At 37.9% G+C, this 20,520-nt stretch overlaps 1 protein-coding gene across 1 annotated transcript in view; it reads right to left on the bottom strand.

Moving 5' to 3' along the window:
- Positions 1–510: 510 nt before the first annotated feature.
- The window catches only part of LOC113951738 (contactin-associated protein-like 4), a 198,394-nt gene continuing 178,384 nt past the window's right edge, over positions 511–20,520 (bottom strand). Inside the window, exons 16-23 of the mRNA XM_027653107.1 lie at positions 20,127–20,345; positions 17,723–17,962; positions 16,148–16,372; positions 13,679–13,812; positions 12,526–12,613; positions 7,201–7,419; positions 6,763–6,834; positions 511–4,024 (exon numbers count right to left, since the gene is read on the bottom strand). Of these exons, the coding sequence (XP_027508908.1) occupies positions 3,831–4,024; positions 6,763–6,834; positions 7,201–7,419; positions 12,526–12,613; positions 13,679–13,812; positions 16,148–16,372; positions 17,723–17,962; positions 20,127–20,345 (1,391 nt within the window). The 3' untranslated portion in view covers positions 511–3,830. The remainder of the gene's footprint in view (positions 4,025–6,762; positions 6,835–7,200; positions 7,420–12,525; positions 12,614–13,678; positions 13,813–16,147; positions 16,373–17,722; positions 17,963–20,126; positions 20,346–20,520) is intronic.

The raw sequence follows: 20,520 nt of genomic DNA, 5'->3' as shown, positions 1-20,520 counted from the left end.
TCATTTTCTGATTTTATATACCACACTGGTGCTGCAGGCTTCCTGGCATCTAAACCTAAATCTGTATACTCTAATCTTTAAAGCTGATTCCTCTCAGGAATTCTGTCTGTTTTGTCATTTACATGTTTTTTCCCTTGTATGTCACTGCCATGAATAACGATGTTGTAAATTTATTTTGACTCTGACTACAGTTCATGTTAAGTTGAACACTTAGTTTATAACATATTCTTCATTTACACAGCAGTAGAGCTACTGGAAAATGTTTTCCCAAAACCTAACTAAATCATATTTATGTGCTAAATGTTGAGTACATAAATAATTATATGGCCTTTGTAGTGAGCACCCGCACAGAGTTTTAAAAATGTACTTGCACACATGCTACCATTTATTTTCTAATATACTTGAGAAAAAATATATTTACCATGGAAAATGTGTCAATGCATAGCAAATTTGTCACATTAGTGCTCAGAAATATCTATAAATAACCACACTCACCAAAACATTATGTGCACTTCTACATATTTTTACTGTTTAAAAAAAAAAATCAGCATATCTTCGCCAGTTTTAAACCTTTAATACAAATTCTTTTTAAAAATATTTTCCTCACTTTATTTTAAAAAGACTTTATTAACAGTGAGGTGAAAAGTCACACATTGGAATAGAGAATCCAAAAAGGGACAGCACAATGTTTTATGACGTTTTAGGGCACTTCGGTGCCACTGCTTTTTTTTTTTTTATCCCCATAGAAATGCAGCAAGTAAATGAAAAAATGCTGCTTCATTGACTTCGAACATGTATATTTTAGATTAAGGTGACAACTACATGATCACTGTTCCTACAGGTGAAAATGGGCATTTGCATCTTCAGAGAGACGTAATTTTTGTATGCTACAAATCTACAGATAGATGTGCATTCAACAAAATCCATTTATCTTTTTCCTCTTAGCATCCTTCATACAATAAAATGCTTTAAAAGAAGTCTTTGAATGAAACAATGTACCACTCACAGAACCATTTATACTGCCCTCTCCCTTTTTTTTAACTACTCTGTAAAATAGAGATTTTACTCAGCTTTTCCCTTCCTGTTGCTTTTAAAAATTCTGAGCAATAGGGAGAGGAAATATCCATTTGGAAGAAAACAAAGTAATGGAAGAGACCTTTCTCTCCATGAAAACACACAATAAAGCTTTACAAGGCAATAAAAGTAAAACCAAGTGATTGAAAACTTAGGTTTACATTCCTCCATCTTGTCCCGTTGTGGGTAACATTTAGGCTTTATTAGGTTAGTATGAGCAACTCTTATATGAGAGTTAAGATAAAAGACACTCTGTCTTTTATCATTAAAACAAAATATCTGCTTTGGTGTATTATGACCAACATTGTCTTACAAGTTTTTGTCCCTCATGGTTCCTCCATCCCACAGTGATAAAAATGGAGTTCACTGGGATTTATCACTGCTGATGGACTTGTTGATAAGTGATATAAAAAGTTGAATACTGACACACCTATAACAGGAAGGGAAAACCTCTTGAGATGAAGAGGGTTTGGTTGCAGAGAAGTTCATGGAAGAGCTCCTCTTGAATTCAATGCAATTTAGGTCAGACCCTTGAAAAGCAGGAGTCATAATTTTCAGTTAAAAGTAAAGAGGTGAGAGGGTTGAAAGTAGTAAACTTAATTCAAAGTCTTCTTCTCATGGGAGGCTTTCACCTCTTCCACTCCCCATCCACAAACAGGGTATTTTCAGCCACATCACTTATGGGGAACAATCCAGTATTATTCCCTCCTCATGTGCCACCCTTTTTAAAAGTGACCTATTGTCAGGGACCAAACTGCATCAGTGAATACATTAAATATATACACAACATGGATACAGTTTTGGGTCCTCAACCTGATTAATCCATCAGAGATGCACACAGAATTGCAAAAATGAGAAGAAGAAAGCACTATATGTTAATTTGAACAATTTATGATTGAAGAGCATCCAGGCATCCAAAAAAAGGAAATAAATTGTTCCTAAGAATTGTTCCCCCTGTATAGGAGGAAGCAGAAAGGAAAGGGAGAATTCTAAATATAGAAAGTAAAGACTGATGAAAGAAAATAGGCTTTAAACGTAAAGATGTACTGGACATTTATATTTACAATTACCATTTATGTAAAGAAATCTACATATTAAAGGTTTTGTCATACCATGTCAGGTTTCTATATCTTTATAATGTTCTTGGACATCTATGATAAACGTTTTCTAAACTTCACAACCCAAGGTCTAGTTTTGATTCTTCTCACTAAATGACCAGTGAGAAGACTGTTCTCATTGCTTCCAATGAAGTAGATAAAAAAATCAATTGTGAAAGATGCTTAAATTTTAAACTCAAGTCTACAAGGTCACAGAATTCCTGTTGGTTTTCTCAGATCCAAGCCCTAGGCACCTGGTCACCTGACTGGAGAAAACCAAAAAAACGCTTTGTGTGGGGGTCAGTTACCTAAATATTGGTATCTAATGCCATTTATGATGCCTTCCACCCAACTCCTGTATGTGTCTTTTCAAAAGACATGACTTCTGTACAATCTGTGACATTCATGTCCAGCCACATGGGTATTTCAGATATCCTATGGTGTCTAAAGTGACCTTACAATCTTCTGTTTAGACAACTTAAACGTAGCCTTCATATTTAAAATTTTTTTTGCACAACATCATGGACAGCTTTCATTTCCTCTGTCAGGACGAATTAAACACTGTTTAATTTGAGTTTGTATAATCAGACCTTATCTGACAAAGGTATAGTAGGTACTGTTAAGAGTGAAGCACAAAAGTATTCATGTAGCAGACATGAAGTATTCATGTAGCATCATAATTTCTATAATTTAGAACTACTTATTCTTGAGGTCTGGATCAGGTCACAGGTATAACATTTCCAGAGAATACATCCCAGACGCTGCACAGAGCATTACTTCCTGACAGAACCAATATTATTAATTTCCAGGGGCAATAACCTTTATCCTCTTTTTTGTGTTTTTACTCATGATAATTTAACTATTTTTAGTCTATTACTTGATCCTTCCAAGAAAAAATTTTGCTTCCCCCCCTGCCCCAGTTTTATTTAAAATGCCCAGAATGTGCATGAGTCTCTTGGTGCCATCTCTTGATCATAAGGGAAAACCTGTTGCCAAAAAGATTTTAGGACATTTCAACACATTTTATACCCTCCAGTTCTGCTAAGCTTGCCAAAAGGAAGAGATAATGATGGTATCGGTCAAATCCCAGGGGAAATAAATACAGTTTGCTTTGGACTCCAAATACCATGGCTCACAAGCAGATGCTGACACCAGCTAACAGCAGTTCAAAAGGCATTTTTGTTTGAGGAAGGAAGAGGGATCACCACAATGCAGCACAGCAGAATTTCTTTAGTAACACAAAGTATTAGAATCCACCTTTCATCTTGAACAAAACCTCTGAATCAAATTTTAAAGAAAAAGGATAGGAATAACCTCATGACAATTTTCCCATTCAAAAATCATATTAAGTGTGTACATTAAACTTCAGTTGTAGAAGGTCACATCAGAACAGTCGGAAACTACCACCGATGAAGTTGGTTACAATATCTAAGTCACTGTTACATAAAATGCATTTACGGTATAATAGCTAAGGAATGCATGTCATTTAAAGAGGCCCCCTACAGCAATCACTGAGACTGAACATATGGAGTACAGCAAGTCTCAAATCCATTGCATTTAGTGTAGTGTGCAAGAGCTTTTTCTGTCCAGTGAGAACCCCTGGCTTAGCAAGAAAGTCAGACAGTCACATTATTATATTCGATTAAACCACTAACGACATCAGAAGAAGTATTCCTTTTGATTTTCATTGGCTGTGTTTTGCATGCTGAGCTCACTTTTCAATGCAGATTCAGCACTGTCTTCATTTTCAGATCCTTTTACCTCTTTTTTTGAGTACATGCCTTTTTTTTTATAGATGCGTATGGCTATGGCTGTGATGCAAAGTAGGATGAATATCACAACTGCTATCACACCTAGAAGGAGAAAAGAGGAAAAAAAAGTCATGATAAAGGACAGGCAAATAATAAATAACATGTGGGCCAGAGAGCAGGACAAAGAAGGAATGACTACATCACATAATGGAAGGGCTTGCAGGGTAATAAGAAACCATAACTGTTTTCAAATCAGAGTCAGCACTGCAGTCTAAGCTCCGTGGTGATTGTTTTGAAATATTGTACACCATTAATAATAAAAATAGAAAGTCCATAGAAAACTGTAATTTTTGAAACTTTCAAGTGGAAGACCAGTAGGGACCTTAGGGCACTGTGGATGAGAGAGTTTCTTTTCCTTCTTCACAGTCAGGTGCTGGATCTCTGCCAGGCTCCCCACTCAAGGCACTGCAGATTAGGAACAGTAAGGAGAGATACTTCCCACTGAGATAAGCATGACCTCACAGACTTCCAGCCCATCTCCCCTCTTCCTCATTCTTGCTGTCATGATGGGCTCATGCCCTTAGGTTCACAAGGGTGGGTAGGAGAGGAATTTGAGGGGAAACGAAACATAAGGGAGGCAGATCATGTTTGCCAAAGAGGCAGAAAGCAAGATTAGGATGTTGGGAGAGAAAAGGCAATAAGCAGCCTGGAAAACAGCTGCAATGCAGAGGAGCAGCTGTACTAGATGAAGGGACAATCTGCTGCAAAACTTGGCCACTGTTTTTTTTACTGCAAGAAAAATAAAAATACAAAGTCTCTTAGCAGTGTAAACAGAAACAGACCACCCAAAATACAGCACGTCATTTTTTGTATGGTATCTGCTTCTCTGAAAGGGACTTTACAGTATGAGTTAATCTTGCTCTTATTTAGATTATATAGAACAGTCCTTCTTCAATTTCACAATCACGGTAGATGTTCTCTGTAAGAGTTTTTCTATAGACTTGCTTTGTGTGAAGTAGCTGAACTGGTACCATTCTCAGTTACACTCATTTAAGGGTACTTTAAGCTTTTACTGAATGTTGTAGAGCTTGCTTTGTTTTGACTTTAAACAAACACAGTTAAGCAGTAGAAAAATTGGGAATGCATGTTCCCAAATGTGTTTAACAAAATGGTAAGGTTGCTATTATCTTAAAAATATTGTAACTACTGTAAATTGAAGATAAAAAATTACTTTGTTGTTAGTACATTTAAAGATCCCCACCAATACTAAGTCACCTAGTAAGTAGTGATTTTTATATACAGATATTTATGTAAAGTAATACTAATCTTTTCAGTAAAGCAAGTTTTGACAAAATTAGACACGAAACAATATTATTAAATTCTGACCTCACTGAATTCCGTGGTAAAAGTCTCAGTTCGTGTATATAAAATTGTATATGACTTTACAAGTAAGGAAGCTTCTAGACTTTATTATCTCTTATTTTAGTATCTTTGGTATGATTGTGTTAAAGGTCACGGATCATGCAGTATGCTTTGGGTATGCCCTAACCATAGCAGGTAATATTATTTAAATGACAGACACACAGGTGACTGCAAGTTCTTAACCTTCCACAGAGATAAACACTTTTAACCTCATTGAGAAGCCTTGACAGCCTTATTCAGCTAAATTCCACTATTTCATTTGTCTGCTAAGGCTTTAAAAACTCTTAGGAAGTAAACCTTTTCAGAATTTAAAAGATGGAGGGGATGACCTTTTCATCCCACTGCCCTCTTTGTGTCAGGATAACTAATGCAAATTGAAACACTGAATTACCCTGTGAAAACATCATCTTAATGATAAAAACTAGGTTTGGTTTTTTTTTTTTCCTCACCTCCTTCCAAGAGAAGAAATACTACCAGAAATTCTCACAGGGGATGATTGTCACAGGAGACAATACTATTCCTTGAAAGAAAAATACTGAAATCACGTAGACATTTACTTCCTGCAATAGTGGTGACAGGAGTTTAAATTCTCCAGAGGTTCCCCAATCCCAAACTACCCCTTTGTCCCTACAGTCACTTTAGGAGTAACTGAACTCTACATGGTTCTGTCTTTATTCCTCCGTTTACAAAAAAAAATAAATGTTTTGGAAGAAGTTTATGGGTGATCATTTGTAGTTCTATTTGAGCTGATCGAAGTGGCCAAAAGAAATAGGAAGAAAATGGAGGAGAAATGATACTACAAATCAACAGTAATTATTTTTATTAATATTATTATTTTAACATGTATTTTATTTTTAAGCTTTAAATCAGTGGAAGTGATAGTCTGTCCACGAGTACATTGCTTTCCAAATGGGAAACCAGGATGAAACTTCCTCAGACTGTCAAAGGATTGATTCAGTGTTAAACCTCATTTTCTGAAGAAAAACTCTTTATTGTTCAGACCTATTAAAGAAGATTTTGAACCTGACCGTGTAACAAAAGGTAATTTTTTGGCAAAGTCAAGAAGATAGCTCTGTCCTAAATATATGCTATTTGTCATGGCAAATCCAAGCACATTTTTAAGTCACAGACACCAGTATTATGCAGATTGGGAAACTGTTCTTACTATCTTATTTTTCAGCAGACTGTTCCAGTATATGGAAACAATGATGGTATGAATTTATGTAATAAGAAAATATGAGAGCTATCAATTGCCTTTCACAACAGTGCTTGACTTCTTTGTGTCTACCAGTTGTAATAAAATGAAGACTTTCTACGGATTTCTTTATGAGCACAAAGCTAAACTGACTTCAGCACTGAAAGACTCATAGTCAGAAAAAAAATAAAGGTTCCTGCAGAGTTTTTTTAGTCCCTATTACCTCCAATAATTGCAGAGTCACTTCTGATTGCATTAGCTAAGGGCTTTCCCTCATCTATTGGTCCAGAGTGATCTGCAGTAGAAAAAAAAAAGAAAGAAAATGACAGACAAATAGAGAAGGGTCTTCAAGAAATTCTCACGTGGTTACAAGCTCATTTACAATACGCTACAGAGGCAGTAGTGTGGGTCAGTAAGCATGCAAAGAAGAACAGTGATGCAGGTGACACTTTGCAGAGAAAAAAAGAGAAATGTAAACATTCAGATGAATAGATAAGGGCTAGAGAAAAGGAAGCAAGTACACATGAAAGAGAATTATTTTCAAACTACTCCTGAGACATTAACCCACATGGAAAAATAAGAAGGCAGTTGTGATTCAGGTCATGAGTGTTCTATTTAGATTTTGCTTCAGAGATCAGAGGAAATGATAACCACATGCTACCTGCAAATGAATGGGTTGTTTCACTTGATGTTGAGTCAGCTCCAGCTAAAGCCCCACAGCTGGATTCAGTGAAATGTCCCTTTACAATGACAGGGGCTGAGCTGCTGTGGTGCAGTGCAGCCTTCAAAGGAGCAATGTGGTTGAACTGCACCGAAGAGAGACATCCAATAAACCCCTGAGAGTTTGCCTTCATCGTCTCCTCGTCTACGTCGCCACTCTCTGTTAATCAAAAGGAACAGAACACAATTAATCAGAGCACAAAAGTACAAAATAAAGCAACAGAAGAATAAATGAATAATTAACCTGTGTTCCTCTGAGCATATCTGAGTTGCAGCAACATATGTAGATTCACTGAATCCCTTTCTTGCCTATCTTTAATGAAAAGACAGTGAGATACATTCAACCCCGCTTTTTTTTTTAACAGATGATAGTTGCTAATTTGCTAAGGGATATGTTTTTAAATTACAAGAGCAAGTTCCAAAGCGAAAGGTTTCCAGTGTAACTAAAATACTTAAATTAAAATGCAGTGCTTTTTCATTCTGCAAAAATATAAGGATGAAGCATGCATCCTTTAAAAATACATTTTATTAGATTCCTTCTAATAAGGAATATATTCCTTCTACAGATTCATTTATCTGCCATCAAGATCAAGTCTATCAAAACAAAAACTCTTTGAAGATCTCAGATTCTGGAAACCCATCAAGATATTTTCTGTGAAATTCTAAAAAATGAATGGGTTCCAATTCAATATACACTTTAAAATATGATATCATTATTTTTCCCAAAAATGGAGAGGAAAAAAAACCTCCTCACCTTGTCTCTAGAGCTGCCTTTCTGAATGCATGTACACAGCATGTCAGAACTCTATTCACCAGGCAATGCTTACTAATGCATTTACTTTTGATGTGGAAAACAAGCCATTTATTTACTCTGGTAGTTATAATTTAAGCAAAGAAATCTGGAAGCACTGGGTATTCAAAATAGACTCACAAGGGAAGTCAATTTTCAAGGTTTTGAAAATAAAATGGGAATTTCATCCCATTCATTTCCACCTCCAGCCTACCCTAGAACCCACGAATTAAGTTGTGATCTTTACAATGGCTCCCATAACAAATTTAAGTACCAACGTACAGTGTAATCCTCAGTAAAATGCAGGTTAATGTTGAAAAAGTGGTTAATGCGTTTTTGTAGAACTTTGCAAAATAACACAGCAGCACTTTCCTCATCTACTCTCTCCTTATTGCAACGATGATATATTATTAGATAGATGGATCTAAGCCAAAAGTCTGCTCACCTACACCGATGGAGCACATAAAAAGTTGGCTGTTTAATTACCTCTTTTCTCTTTACATCTGTTTGTGATGATTGCCTCTACACACTGAAGGATCTGCTAGGGCTGGATGTTTTAAGAAAAAGGTTAACATTGAGGTGGCAAATAAACATCGTCTCAAACCCCTTGCAATATAAATATATACCTCTAACTATAAGTAGGATTGAAAACCTCAGGAGTAGAGTGGTTTGTATTATTTTTTTAGTTTCCTACATGAATAATTTATTAAATATTGTAAGTGTGTCATATGAAAGGAAATTAGATATTTTAAATCCTTTCGGTTCACTTGACTCCTTAATTAGAAAATACTGCTGTGATAAAGTAAAACTTTTTATTAGACTGAGCAATCTTGATGATAAAAGTGAAAAAGTTTAGGGAAGACAACCATTCTCCACTTTAGTGCTAAAGTAAAAAATTGACCGAAAATGACACACATAAAACATGAGTTGTTTATTGGAAACTGTGTATTATAGTAAAATGTAGTTATGCATCCTTAAGTATCTTTATAGCACTTTGTTTGCTCTTCCCAATCCAGTATCATCAGCAAACTTAGTAGTCCTTTAAGCCCTGCATCCAACCATTTATGAAGCTGTTGAAGAGCACTGGGCCTAATGTGTGGAACCCCACCAGTAACCAGTCGATTTTATCCGAAGGATCCTGTGAGAGACAGTGTCAAAAACTTCACTGAAATCCAAAGAGATTACATCAACTGCCTTCCCTTGATCAACTGGGTGGGTTATCTTGTCATCAAAGGAAATTAAGCTCGACAAGCAGGACTTTTGCCTCATGAAGCTGTGGTGGCTGTGACTGATGACTGCTTTGTCCTTCAGGTGTTTTTCAATACCTCCTAGAATAATCTTCTCCATAATTTTATCAGGCACTGAAGTGAGACTGACAGACCTGTAGTTTCCAGGGTCAATCTTCTTACCCCTCTTGAAAATCAGGAGAACATTAGAGATGCTCCTGTCAGCTGGGACCTCTCCAGATTCCCAAGGTCATTCAAAAATCATTGAGAAAAAAAAAATATAAATACCTGATTCATTTTTATCATCAGTTTCTGGGATTAGGAAATATTTTCTTCTAGTACTTTAAATTTCATCCAATATTACTTTAGAGTTATGTTTAAATGAACATTATTTTTCCACTCTCTATGCCTGTCTACATACTAGTTCCTTTCTGCACTGTAAGTTCTATAAATAAAACCTACATTTCAAAAACATGTATTTCTATTTTTCAGAATTGAAAACCACAGCAACCCATTTGATGGATAAAGAATTAATTGGAGTGTCTTATCCGAACAGTTGCACCCAACAGCTCAGTGTCTAAATGGAGATTGGTAACAGCTGGTGTTCCTTTGGGGTCCACACTGGTATTGTTACTATTCAATACCCTTACTAAGCTACACCAAGAGTAGGGTTGAGTGCATCCTAAAAAAAGTCTGTGGATGACACTAAACTGAGTAGTGCAGTTGACACACTTGAGAGATGGAATGCCACCCAGAGGGGCCTTGACAGGTTTGAGGATTGGGATCATGTGAACATCCATGAAATTCAACCAGGCCAAGTGCAGGGTTCTGCACCTGGGTTTTGGCAATCCCCAAAATCAATACAGACTGGGGGGTGAGTAGATTGAGAACACCCCTGAGGAGAAACACTTGATGACACTGGTGGATGAAAAATAAGATATGAGCCAGCAACGTTTGCAGTTCAGAAAGCAAATCTTACCTGGGTTGCACAAAAAGATGCCTGGTGAGCAGATTGAGGGAGATGACTCTTCCCCCTTGTCATGATCTAGTTCTTAAAATTATTCAAGAGATGCTTCTGTCTGAATTAAGGTGCAAACCAGACCATGTGCCACAGTCACTAATATGGATTTTATTTAAGAGTAAATGTGAGGTAGAGAGAGACAGAAAGAAACAGAAAAAAAAGAGAAAGGGGGAGAGAGTGCGACAGAGAGACAGATTCATCACCACTCTGTGGATTCCAATGGTGTCCCATTGATCCTCTTCTTGGTGATGAGAGTCCCAGTCTTGTCCAAGTGATGGTTGCAGTCTGGATCTGTCAAGGGGAGCCCAGCATGGTGAGGGAAGAAGTCTGAGTGGTGACTGAAGTCCAGGGTGCTGAGGGAAGATCTGTGCGAGGGAAGGAGCCCATGTCTGTGAGGGAAGAAGTCCATGTGGTGGAGGAAGAAGTCCATGTTGTTAGGGGAAGTCTCATGTGTGAGAAGTCCAGGGTGGTGGAGGAAGAAGTCCATGTTGTTAGGGGAAGTCTCATGTGTGAGAAGTCCAGGGTGGTGAAGGAAGAAGTCCAAGTGTGTTGAGTGAAGTCTGTGCTGTCTTTTATTGGGCCTAGGCTAGGTGGAAACACCCCCAGTTCCTCCGTTGGGGTGGGCAGTTTTACAGTGGGTGATGTAATACTGGATCAGGGCATATTTTGTGACTTCTAAGACCTTACAGCTGCATACAGTGTCCATTATGGCCATTATCAGCAGAGATTAATATCTTCAGTCTATGTGTGAATTGTCATGATGCTTCCCCAGAGGGGAGTTATCACAGCCCAGCTGAATCATTTGTGTAAGGACAATGAAACAAGATTTGCCTCTTTCCTTCTCTTACCCAGCTTGCAGCCTGAGGTGGTGGGGGTGCACACCCTCAGCACCTGGGTGGTTTCTTTGCACATTAGAAGCTTTCACCTTGATTATCTGAGCCATCAGCATTCCAGTCTTTCACACTTGCAGATACATTCTTCTCTTGGGATAACTGGACTACAGTACCACCTTATCACCAGTTGCTGTCACAGTCTAAATTATTTGGCATATTCAGGGAGAGGTGGGTTTTGGTGTGCAGTTGCTTCTTTTGCACACTTTGCTACAGTGGACAAAAGTCTTCCAGTGATGTTTAAACCATAAAACATTTCAGTGTCTCACACCCCCCTACTCCATTCTCGTGAGACCCCACCTGAAGGACTATGTCCAGTTCTGGGGTTTCCAGCAAGAGATGGGTGTGACCCTGTCAGAGCTGGTACAGAGGAGAGCCAAAGAAATAGTCAGAGGGCAGCAATACTTCTCCTGTGAAGAAAGGCTGAGAAATTGGGGCTGTTCATCGTGGAGAAGAGAAGGGCCTGGGGAGACCTTACAGCAGCCCTCCCCTACTCAAAGGAAGTCTCCAAGAGAGTTGGAGAGAGATTTTCACATAGTGATAGGTCAGAGGGCAATGGCTTTAAACTGAAATATGGTGGGTTTGGATTCAACATGAGGAAGAAATTCTTTACTGTGATGTTGGTGAGGTACTGAAACAGGATGCCCAGAAAAGCTGGGGTAGATGCCCCACCCCTGGAAGTGTTCAAGGCCAGGTTGAATGGAGTTTTGAGCAAATTGGCCTAGTGAAAGACTTTGTTGCCCATAGCACAGAGGTTAAAGTTAGATCTTGAGATCTTGAGAAATTTAGTCCAGGTTATTTCTGTTTTCTTTAAAGAACATTGGAAAAATAGTAATGGTAGATTGGTAATTTCCATTTTAATCATTGTTGCAGAGAAACAGACATATTTTGAAGAATCATCACTAGACAAAACATTTTGTCATAGCTTAACTTGGTTTTAAAAAGAGAGTCCAACAAAGATTTCACTTACCGTAGTCTTAACTGGGTGCATCAAAATCTAATCACAGGAAGTTTTTCAAGTGTGGTATGTGATTAACAGCATTCTACCTTCTTTGTGTATGATTTCAATGTGATTTATTTTTTCTTCATAATGCTTGATTGCAAAATGAGAGAGAGAGAGAAGTGTGCAATCATCTTGTACTTGATGGTCTTTTCAGGAAGCACTTACCCATGATTATATCTGTATTTCAACAGAACTGAGGTTTCTATATTGATTGTTACTCTGTCTCTAAATAAATCCATGACAACAAATGTCTTTCAATGACATTAGAGTTATTTTTTATGCCCTGTGTTGACATTTTGATCCACATCTTAAAAAACCCTGTAGTGTTCCACTTACCTAAAATCTTGCCAAGAGTGAGAGACTTGATTGCATTGAATTCTGTGCCTGAGGACAGAATAAACTTCAATCTTTCCTTCTGGTTAACCTGTAGAACAATAGAGTGATGAACAAACTAGAATAATGGAAGAGATAATAGTCAAGATTTTCAAAAAAGCAGGTAGGATCAAGGTTAAAAATAAGAGGATCTGAGGGAGGCATTTGTTAGTTATAGCATAAAAGCTCATCAAGGAATAGATTTTTATTTTCCTCAGATCACTGATTATAAATGTGATACTTCTTAAGCATCCCACTTAATAAGACTTTATTTATCTTATTGATTTGGTTGATTCCTTCTTTTTCATCTATAAGGTGAATAACCATAGTAAACCTTTAAAAATATGAAAAAGTCTCTTTCCATTTAAAAAGATACTCAATATTTAGTTCATAAAGATTAAATATTATATTGTAAATACTCTGCATCCCACAGTACCTCTAGAACTACTTCAAGCCAAGTAGCAATTCATAATTAAGTAAACCAAGATCTAGCCTCAAAATACAAAATTGTAATATAGTAATTGTAAATTGTAATTGTAAATACTAAAATATCCCGGGTTTTAAAATTTATATTAAAAAAAGGCTTTTTTGCTTATTAGTTCTATCATTAGAAAAATAAAAATTTCTCTTTCATCACAAAAAATAAAAAAAAAATTCTCCTTCATAGCCACATCATTTTGATGATGTAAAAGAGACAACAGAAAATTTCACAAAAGAGTTACCTGGGTGACAGTATACTTGTACTGTAGTTTAATGCATAACTTGAATCGAAAAAGCAAAATGCAAGACCCAAAACAAATGATAGCAGTCACACACATTGAACAAATTTTGAAAGTTTAATCATCAAGCAATTAATTGTATTTTCATATAAAATTATGAGGCAAATTATGACCCTTCTGAAATAGACAAAATTAACATCAAAGAGACTAAATAACGTAAATTTTCACTGTGCATCGTGAGACTGTTAAACCTTTGCTTTGATTAACTGAGATATTAAAACACTTTATTTGGAGATAATTGTCTTGTTGCAACCATTTATTTCATTTTGCTTTGGATCATCTATTTTATGATGATGCACCTTGTTTTTTGTTGTTTTTTTTTTTTTTTCCTGAGTTACCTCTACAAAGAGGATTTCCTCCTCTCTGTTAATCTTCACGTGTTGCAGCTGTCCATCAGCCATGCTTTTGAAACTGGTGCTGAAGACATCAGGATCTTGATGGCTGTCTAACTTGTACCTAATCTGTAAACTTCCTGCAGGGATAAATGGAGCAAAAGGTGTAGTAAAGCACAGCCACAACAGGAAATTTAGATCATTGTGTGATTTGTTCCTTGAGAAATGGATATCAGCGAGAAATTCAAGGCAACAGAGCAAGCAACAGCAACGTTGGAAGTAGGATATAGTGACGAAGATGGAAATAAACTGTCTCAAATCTGATTAATGAGTTAAAATTTGGGCAGGAATTTTACAGGAACTCTTAAAATTCAACTGAGAAAGACTCAGTCTGGTAGCTCTCATAATTGTGACTTGTCAAATACACCTCAGTACTTCAGAAGTGCTGTTCTTCAATAATGATCAGACTGACAAGATCTGAAAACCTCTGACCAGTGGAATTAAATAGAATGCAGTGTAATAATTTCTAACTCAATTTCTATTCCTTGTTGGGAACTCCCAGAATACTGTCTGTACACATATAATCACACAGTAGAACACAGAAGTTCCCTCCCAGCTGCAGATGGACTACAAGTTTTTACTCATCCTCTGGAAATCAAGGTCCATGTCAGACCCAGGCTAGTCATGAGCAAAACATGTACCATCTGAGGCAATACTACAGTTATTCTACATCCAAATATGTATCTGGGATAGCACAGACCCTTCTCTGAGCACAGAACCACTGTGACTGCAAAGAGGTCTTTTATAAACCCAAAGACGTAATTCAGTCCATGGGGGTTTTTTTAATTAAAAAAAAATAATTATCTAGATTTAGAAGAAAGAATGGAAAGATCCAACTAACCTTAATGTTCAGCTTAAATGGAATAATCAATTATGTTATGTGTATTTTTACAGCTGTGTATATACGTGTATATTCATAGATATTTAAGTAGTTTATGAAATCAATTGAATGAAATGACGTCTGATTAATTTGGGAAATGGATAATGCACTTTCAAAAATTAGTTTATTTCCTTATTTATTTTTAGGATGGTAACTATTAAGGCTCATCAGTTGCACACAGCTCAAATAAAATTTTGAATTTAATTTCAAAACTTTCAAAACCCCCAAAAAATTCTAAAGGATTTACAGAAATAAGCACTTTTGACAATACAATCAAAGAACTGCAGCAAAAGTTGAAATTACAGTAGGAGGAATGTTTTCACATGGAAAGAATCGCTTGATGCAAGAGAAAAGATAAAAATTCCATCTAAAGTAGCTGAAGACTGAGCCCTCTTGTCTTGCTGAGATTTGCCTGGGAGAAGAGACCAACCCCCAGCTGGCTCCCCCCTCCTGTCAGGGAGTTGCAGAGAGTGAGGAGGTCTCCCCTGAGCCTCCTCTTCTCCAGGCTGAACAGCCCCAGCTCCCTCAGCCTCTCCTCACAGCACTTGTGCTCCAGTCCCTTCCCCAGCCTCGTTGCTCTCCTCTGGACCTGCTCCAGCCCCTCAGTGTCCTTCCTGAGCTGAGGGCCCAGAACTGGACACAGCACTCCAGGGGTGGCCTCACCAGTGCTGAGTCCAGGGCAAGAATCACTTCCCTGGACCTGTTGGCCACACTGTTCCTGATCCAGACAAGACTCCATTGACCTTCTTTGCCACCTGGGCACACTCTGGCTCCTGTTCAGCTTCCTGTCCATCCACACTCCCAGCTCCCTTCCTGCCTGGTTGCTCTCCAGCCACTCTGTCCCCAGCCCGTGGGGCTACAGGGGGTTGTTGTGGTCAAAGTGCAGGACCCGGCCCTTGGCCTGGTTGAACCTCATCCCGTTGGAATCAGCCCAACTCTCCAGCCTGTCCAGGTCCCTCTGCAGAGCCCTCCTGCCTTCCAGCTGATCGACACTCCCCCCCAGCTTGATGTCATCTGGAAATTTGCTGATGATGGACTCAATCCCCTCATCCAAATCATCAATAAAGATTAAACAGGACTGGGCCCAACACTGATCCCTGGGGGACACCACTAGTGACCAGATCCCAGCTGGATGCAGCTCCATTCCCCACCACTCTCTGGGCCCGGCCCTCCAGTCAGTTCCTAACCCAGCACAGGGTGCCCCTGTCCAAGTCTGGCTGCAGCTTTTCCAGGAGAATGCTGTGGGAGATGGTGCCAAAGGCTTTGCTGAAGTCCAGACAGACACATCCACAGCCTTCTCCTCATCCATCAGGTGGGCCACCTGATCATAAAAGGAGATCAGGTTGGTCAGACAGGATCTGCCCTTCCTAAACCTGTGCTGGCTGGGTCTGATACCTTGTCCATCCTGTAGGTGCTGTGTGATTGCACTGAGGATGATCTGCTCCATAACCTTGCCAGGCACTGAGCTCAGGCTGACAGGTCTGGAGACCTTTTTGTGGATACTCATTAGTGTCTCCCAACAGTCGAACACTCACCGTTTCTGGTGAGAATGACTGAGAGGTATTCCTTGTAGAAGGAGTTGACATAAAGCAGCAAGCTTGGAGTCCTTGTTGTTCGAAAGGCAAATGTAATTGTTTCCCTGTTCAGTGTCATGTCAGCATAGAAAGAAGAAGCATGAGAACTGGAATTTTTAGCCAATGTGTAGTATTCCTGAAAGTTGTATGTCACAGAAGCGCCAGTCCCAAAATAGGCAGAGATCTCTGAAACAAAAAATGATTAAATATTTAAATTTCATGCACAGTAATACTAAAGGTCTTCCGTTTTTTTCCTTTCTGCTGCAGAATGAAGCAAAATGCTTTCTTGACTATAGCAACAAAAATGAAAAAAATATAAATGGATGGAGCATTTAGAACTACAGAGAAGCATAAGAACCAACCTCAGCTAGATCAAAACTCATTTACATGTGTGTCTTAAATATCTGTTTCATGAAGAGCAATTTTTTGTCTATTTTTTTTGTCTAGTGCTCATCCTAGTCCTGAAGCCCATTACATTATGGCTTATATGTGTACTGCTCCTACAGAGAAAAGGGTGCAGCAATTTGAATCCTAACATGTAGATTACACCTGGCCACACCAGAAACATGGATGTGGCAGAAGAAACTGGTTAGGTGGGAAAAACTAAAAAAGGAAAATACAAACTAGGTTATGATCTTCTTATGGATGTCACACAACTCCCTCATTTTGTGGTGGTAGTGATGTCAGGGCATATGTTCCTCTCACTAATTTAGGGGAACATGTTTTTGTGGCATATAAGCTGCTTAGTATTTTGCAGAATGCATTTAATACGTGGAGGAAGCAAGTAAAATTGAGCAAAACTGAATTATATGCAAACACCAGAAATTTTAGGTGAACTTCCATTTTTAAATTCAAACCTGATGAATTGTGATCATCTAGTAGTATGATACCTTCACCAAGTAACTACTTGAAGACGGCTGGAAACATGGGCTCAGTCCTGTTTGCAAAGATCTCACTTTATATATATATATTTATATCATGTATATGACAAATACTTCTACATAGCTTTGTAATAACTAAAAAAATGAATTAATTCTTTTTTATTCCATTTCTTCTTTTCCTGCATTTTATCTAAATCCCTCAATGTCATATATCAATGTAAGAAGCTGTGGGTGAAGAGAGACAACAGACTTTCCTTGAAATTATAGCAAAAAGTAGATTTAGGTTCTTCTGCTACTTGGGTTGTTTTTCAAATTTAGTCTTAGTTTTGAGATTAATATTTGAAAGACATAAATCCAAATGTTTTACAGTATAGTTCCTAGACTTACTATACTATCAAAGAATCAAAGGAGTTGCATGAAAATGCTGATCCTCTCAGGTTTCCTACTTAAATAGTGTATGTTGAAGTTAACCCTGGAAGAACAGTGTTAAGCAAAAGTTACAGATATTCAACAAATTTAACTGAATATTTATCTACATTATGTAAATAAAGTGTTTTTCAAGCATTTAAACATATCTTTATAGGGCTGTAAAGATGTTGATCTGAACTGCACGGTCCTGTTTTCAGTAATTGATAAAGCTAAAAGATATCCTTGCCTTTCTTGCAGAATGGACCAGCATAGGCAGAGAAAGTGCAGTCACAGGAGAATCCGCTGTATTTCTCTCTGCATTTTCCACCATTATGACACAGGTTACCATAGCTGCTACAGTGTCCAGGACAGCCTGGTTCAACTCCTGGTGTTATCTTTGCTCTCTCTTCCAAATCAAGGGCCATTCCATTCAACTGTAAAGAACGAATGCATCCCAAAAATCCTTTCTGCCTGGAGGCTGTTCCCCCTGAAAATAAATTCATAAGAGCTTTTAAAACCTTAAAAATTGATGTGTAAAATCCTCTTTATGTTTTACAGCCTCTTAACAGCATTTTCAAGATACAAGCCTATGCATGTGAAAATATTTCTAAGTAGTTTTAAAAGCATATCTGATTTGGGTTTTTTTCAAGTAATTACTGTGAACCCTTGAAGATTTAATGAGAAACAAGAATATTTTACAGTAAGATAGCAAGCAATGATACACACTTCTATAAATTCACAAAGGAGTATGGTCCAGAAAGTATGTGGTTTTTTTTCTTTCAGGCTTTATTTTTAAAGACAGAGGAGAAAAGAGGAGAGGATAGGAGAGGACAGGACAGGAGAGAATTGTGTATTCCAAACATTCACATAAACACTATCTGAGTAAAACAACACAGACAACTTGCAACAGTTTTTATATTGTCAGCTCTGTATGTACAAAAGATGGATATATATCAGTTTACTTGAATTTGTCAAATTATATGACTAAAATAATCACTCCAGTCAATGGCCAATTACTTCCCAAAAAGTTTTCAGAAAGTGCAACTGTTAATCCAGGATAACATAGTATTAGATTGTTTGGGAGTAGGTTTAGAGACCAACACATCATCAAAATATTTAGAGAAAGTGTTCAGACTTGATAGCAACATCTTCTACCCTTGAGGCCTTTTGAGGCACAGGTCAGAATTCTGATCAGAGCACACAAGACTTTCCTCTCCATTTAATTTTTCCTAAGGATTCACAGTTTTTGTAGCTACAGTTTAACAACACTACTCACCTTAAGTGCATTCCTCCCCAACAAACAGCAAATAAAACTTATGTTAATTTAGTATGATTTTCTCACAGTAGATCTTAATAAAAAGTAGAACAAACTTTACATGCTCCTATACTGTACACCATACATATACATCAGAAAATTATAAATTCATAATAAGGTAATATTGGAGTAAGAACACTATCATGTATATGACAAATACCTCTACATAGTTTTTTGTAATAACTAAAAAAAATATTAATTAATTCTTTTTTGCTCCATTTCTTCTTTTCCTGCATTTTATGTAAATCCCTCAATGTCATATATGAATGTGAGAAGTTGTGGATGAAGAGAGACAACAGAATTTCCTTGAAATTATAGAAACAGCACATCTTCCTTCAGCAGGTTACCATCCTACAGTGGGAGAGCTGTGTTTGTGGAAGCCCTGGTTAAAAAAGACAAATGCTTTTCCAGCTGTGATGTTGAAGTCCTGATTTAAATGCCAAAGTAGAAAATGTTGGGTTTTTAAAACAACAATGGTAGCAAAAACTGTCCTTCTGACAAATGTATGGTATTATTCCTCAATTCATTTTTAAGACATTGTGTTTCACTTCCTCCTTAACAGTATACAGAAGGAAACAATAAAACTTGCATCACAGATCTGAAGACTAGCTTTTGGGCTGTGCTGGCCTAGAGGAAAATAAGGAGCAGGAGGTTAAACCGAGAACATGTGTGGAGACTGGCACCATGAAAATAGTGCAAATTCCTGCTCCCATTTCCCCTGCTTTTTGTATGCCCATTCTAGGCAATGTGACAATGTGTTTTCTTGTCACCCCTGGAGACATCAAAAGATGGTACAGACCTGGGTCCTTGGACTGTCCTTCAAAAAAACCTCAAAGGAAGCAAACTCCATTTGAAATCCTGTCCATCAGTAATTATTGGCTAAGGCACTCAAACTGTAACCTCAAAATAGTACAACACCTCCATTGATTTTTCACAAATGCTCTCACAGAATCATAGAATCATAGAATCATAGAATCACAGAATCACCTCTGAGATCATCAAGTCCAACCCTTGATCCAACCCCACTGTGGTTCCCAGACCATGGCACTGATACCACATCCAGTCAATTCTTAAACACCTCCAGGGACAGAGAATCCACCACTTCTCTGGGCAGCCCATTCTGATGCCTGATTACCCCCTCTGGAAAGAATTTCTTTCTAATATCCAACCTAAACCTCCCCTGGCACAACTTAATACAATATGTCATCATACAGATTGTTTTCAAAAAGGTTTGGTTGCCATTTGTTTTTCTTCCCCTGCCCCAGTCCCAGCCCTGGCCTTTTCACATTATTATGATGAAAATTAGGAAATATTCAGGTGGAATATTTCAGCCTACCTACAAAAAGCTGGCTGTTGAGCTGCAGGCGGATGTGTCCATCAGGAGGAGCACTGTGGGATCTCTCAGGGAGTTGATCTATCTGTAGGGAGGCCTCTTTGACGTTCCTTTCAGCCTTCACATAATGCCACTGGTTGTCGTTTAGGGCAGTGGGTGACTGCACCATGACTTCGCTGGGTCCGTTCCCAACGTCAAATGAAAAAATCACTTCAGATGGAGCTGGAAAGGGCACAGCAATAATGGACTTCTGGATTATTTCATAGTTAATCGGGTCAGAAAATCACTAAGTAGCAGAGCAAGTTAGTTTAAGGTCTAGCCTACTATTTCATGGGCTAAGACTGTTTCTGAGGAAAAGTTTACTTTGGGGGACTGCAGTTCACTCTTCACACTCCCT

This window comes from Corapipo altera, unplaced genomic scaffold (assembly GCF_003945725.1).
Source record: "Corapipo altera isolate COAL_440 unplaced genomic scaffold, ASM394572v1 61305, whole genome shotgun sequence".
In the NCBI taxonomy this organism is placed as follows: Eukaryota; Metazoa; Chordata; class Aves; order Passeriformes; family Pipridae; genus Corapipo; species Corapipo altera.
The sequence above is the reverse complement of the archived record's forward strand: the minus strand, read 5'-3'. Positions and strand labels throughout refer to the sequence as shown.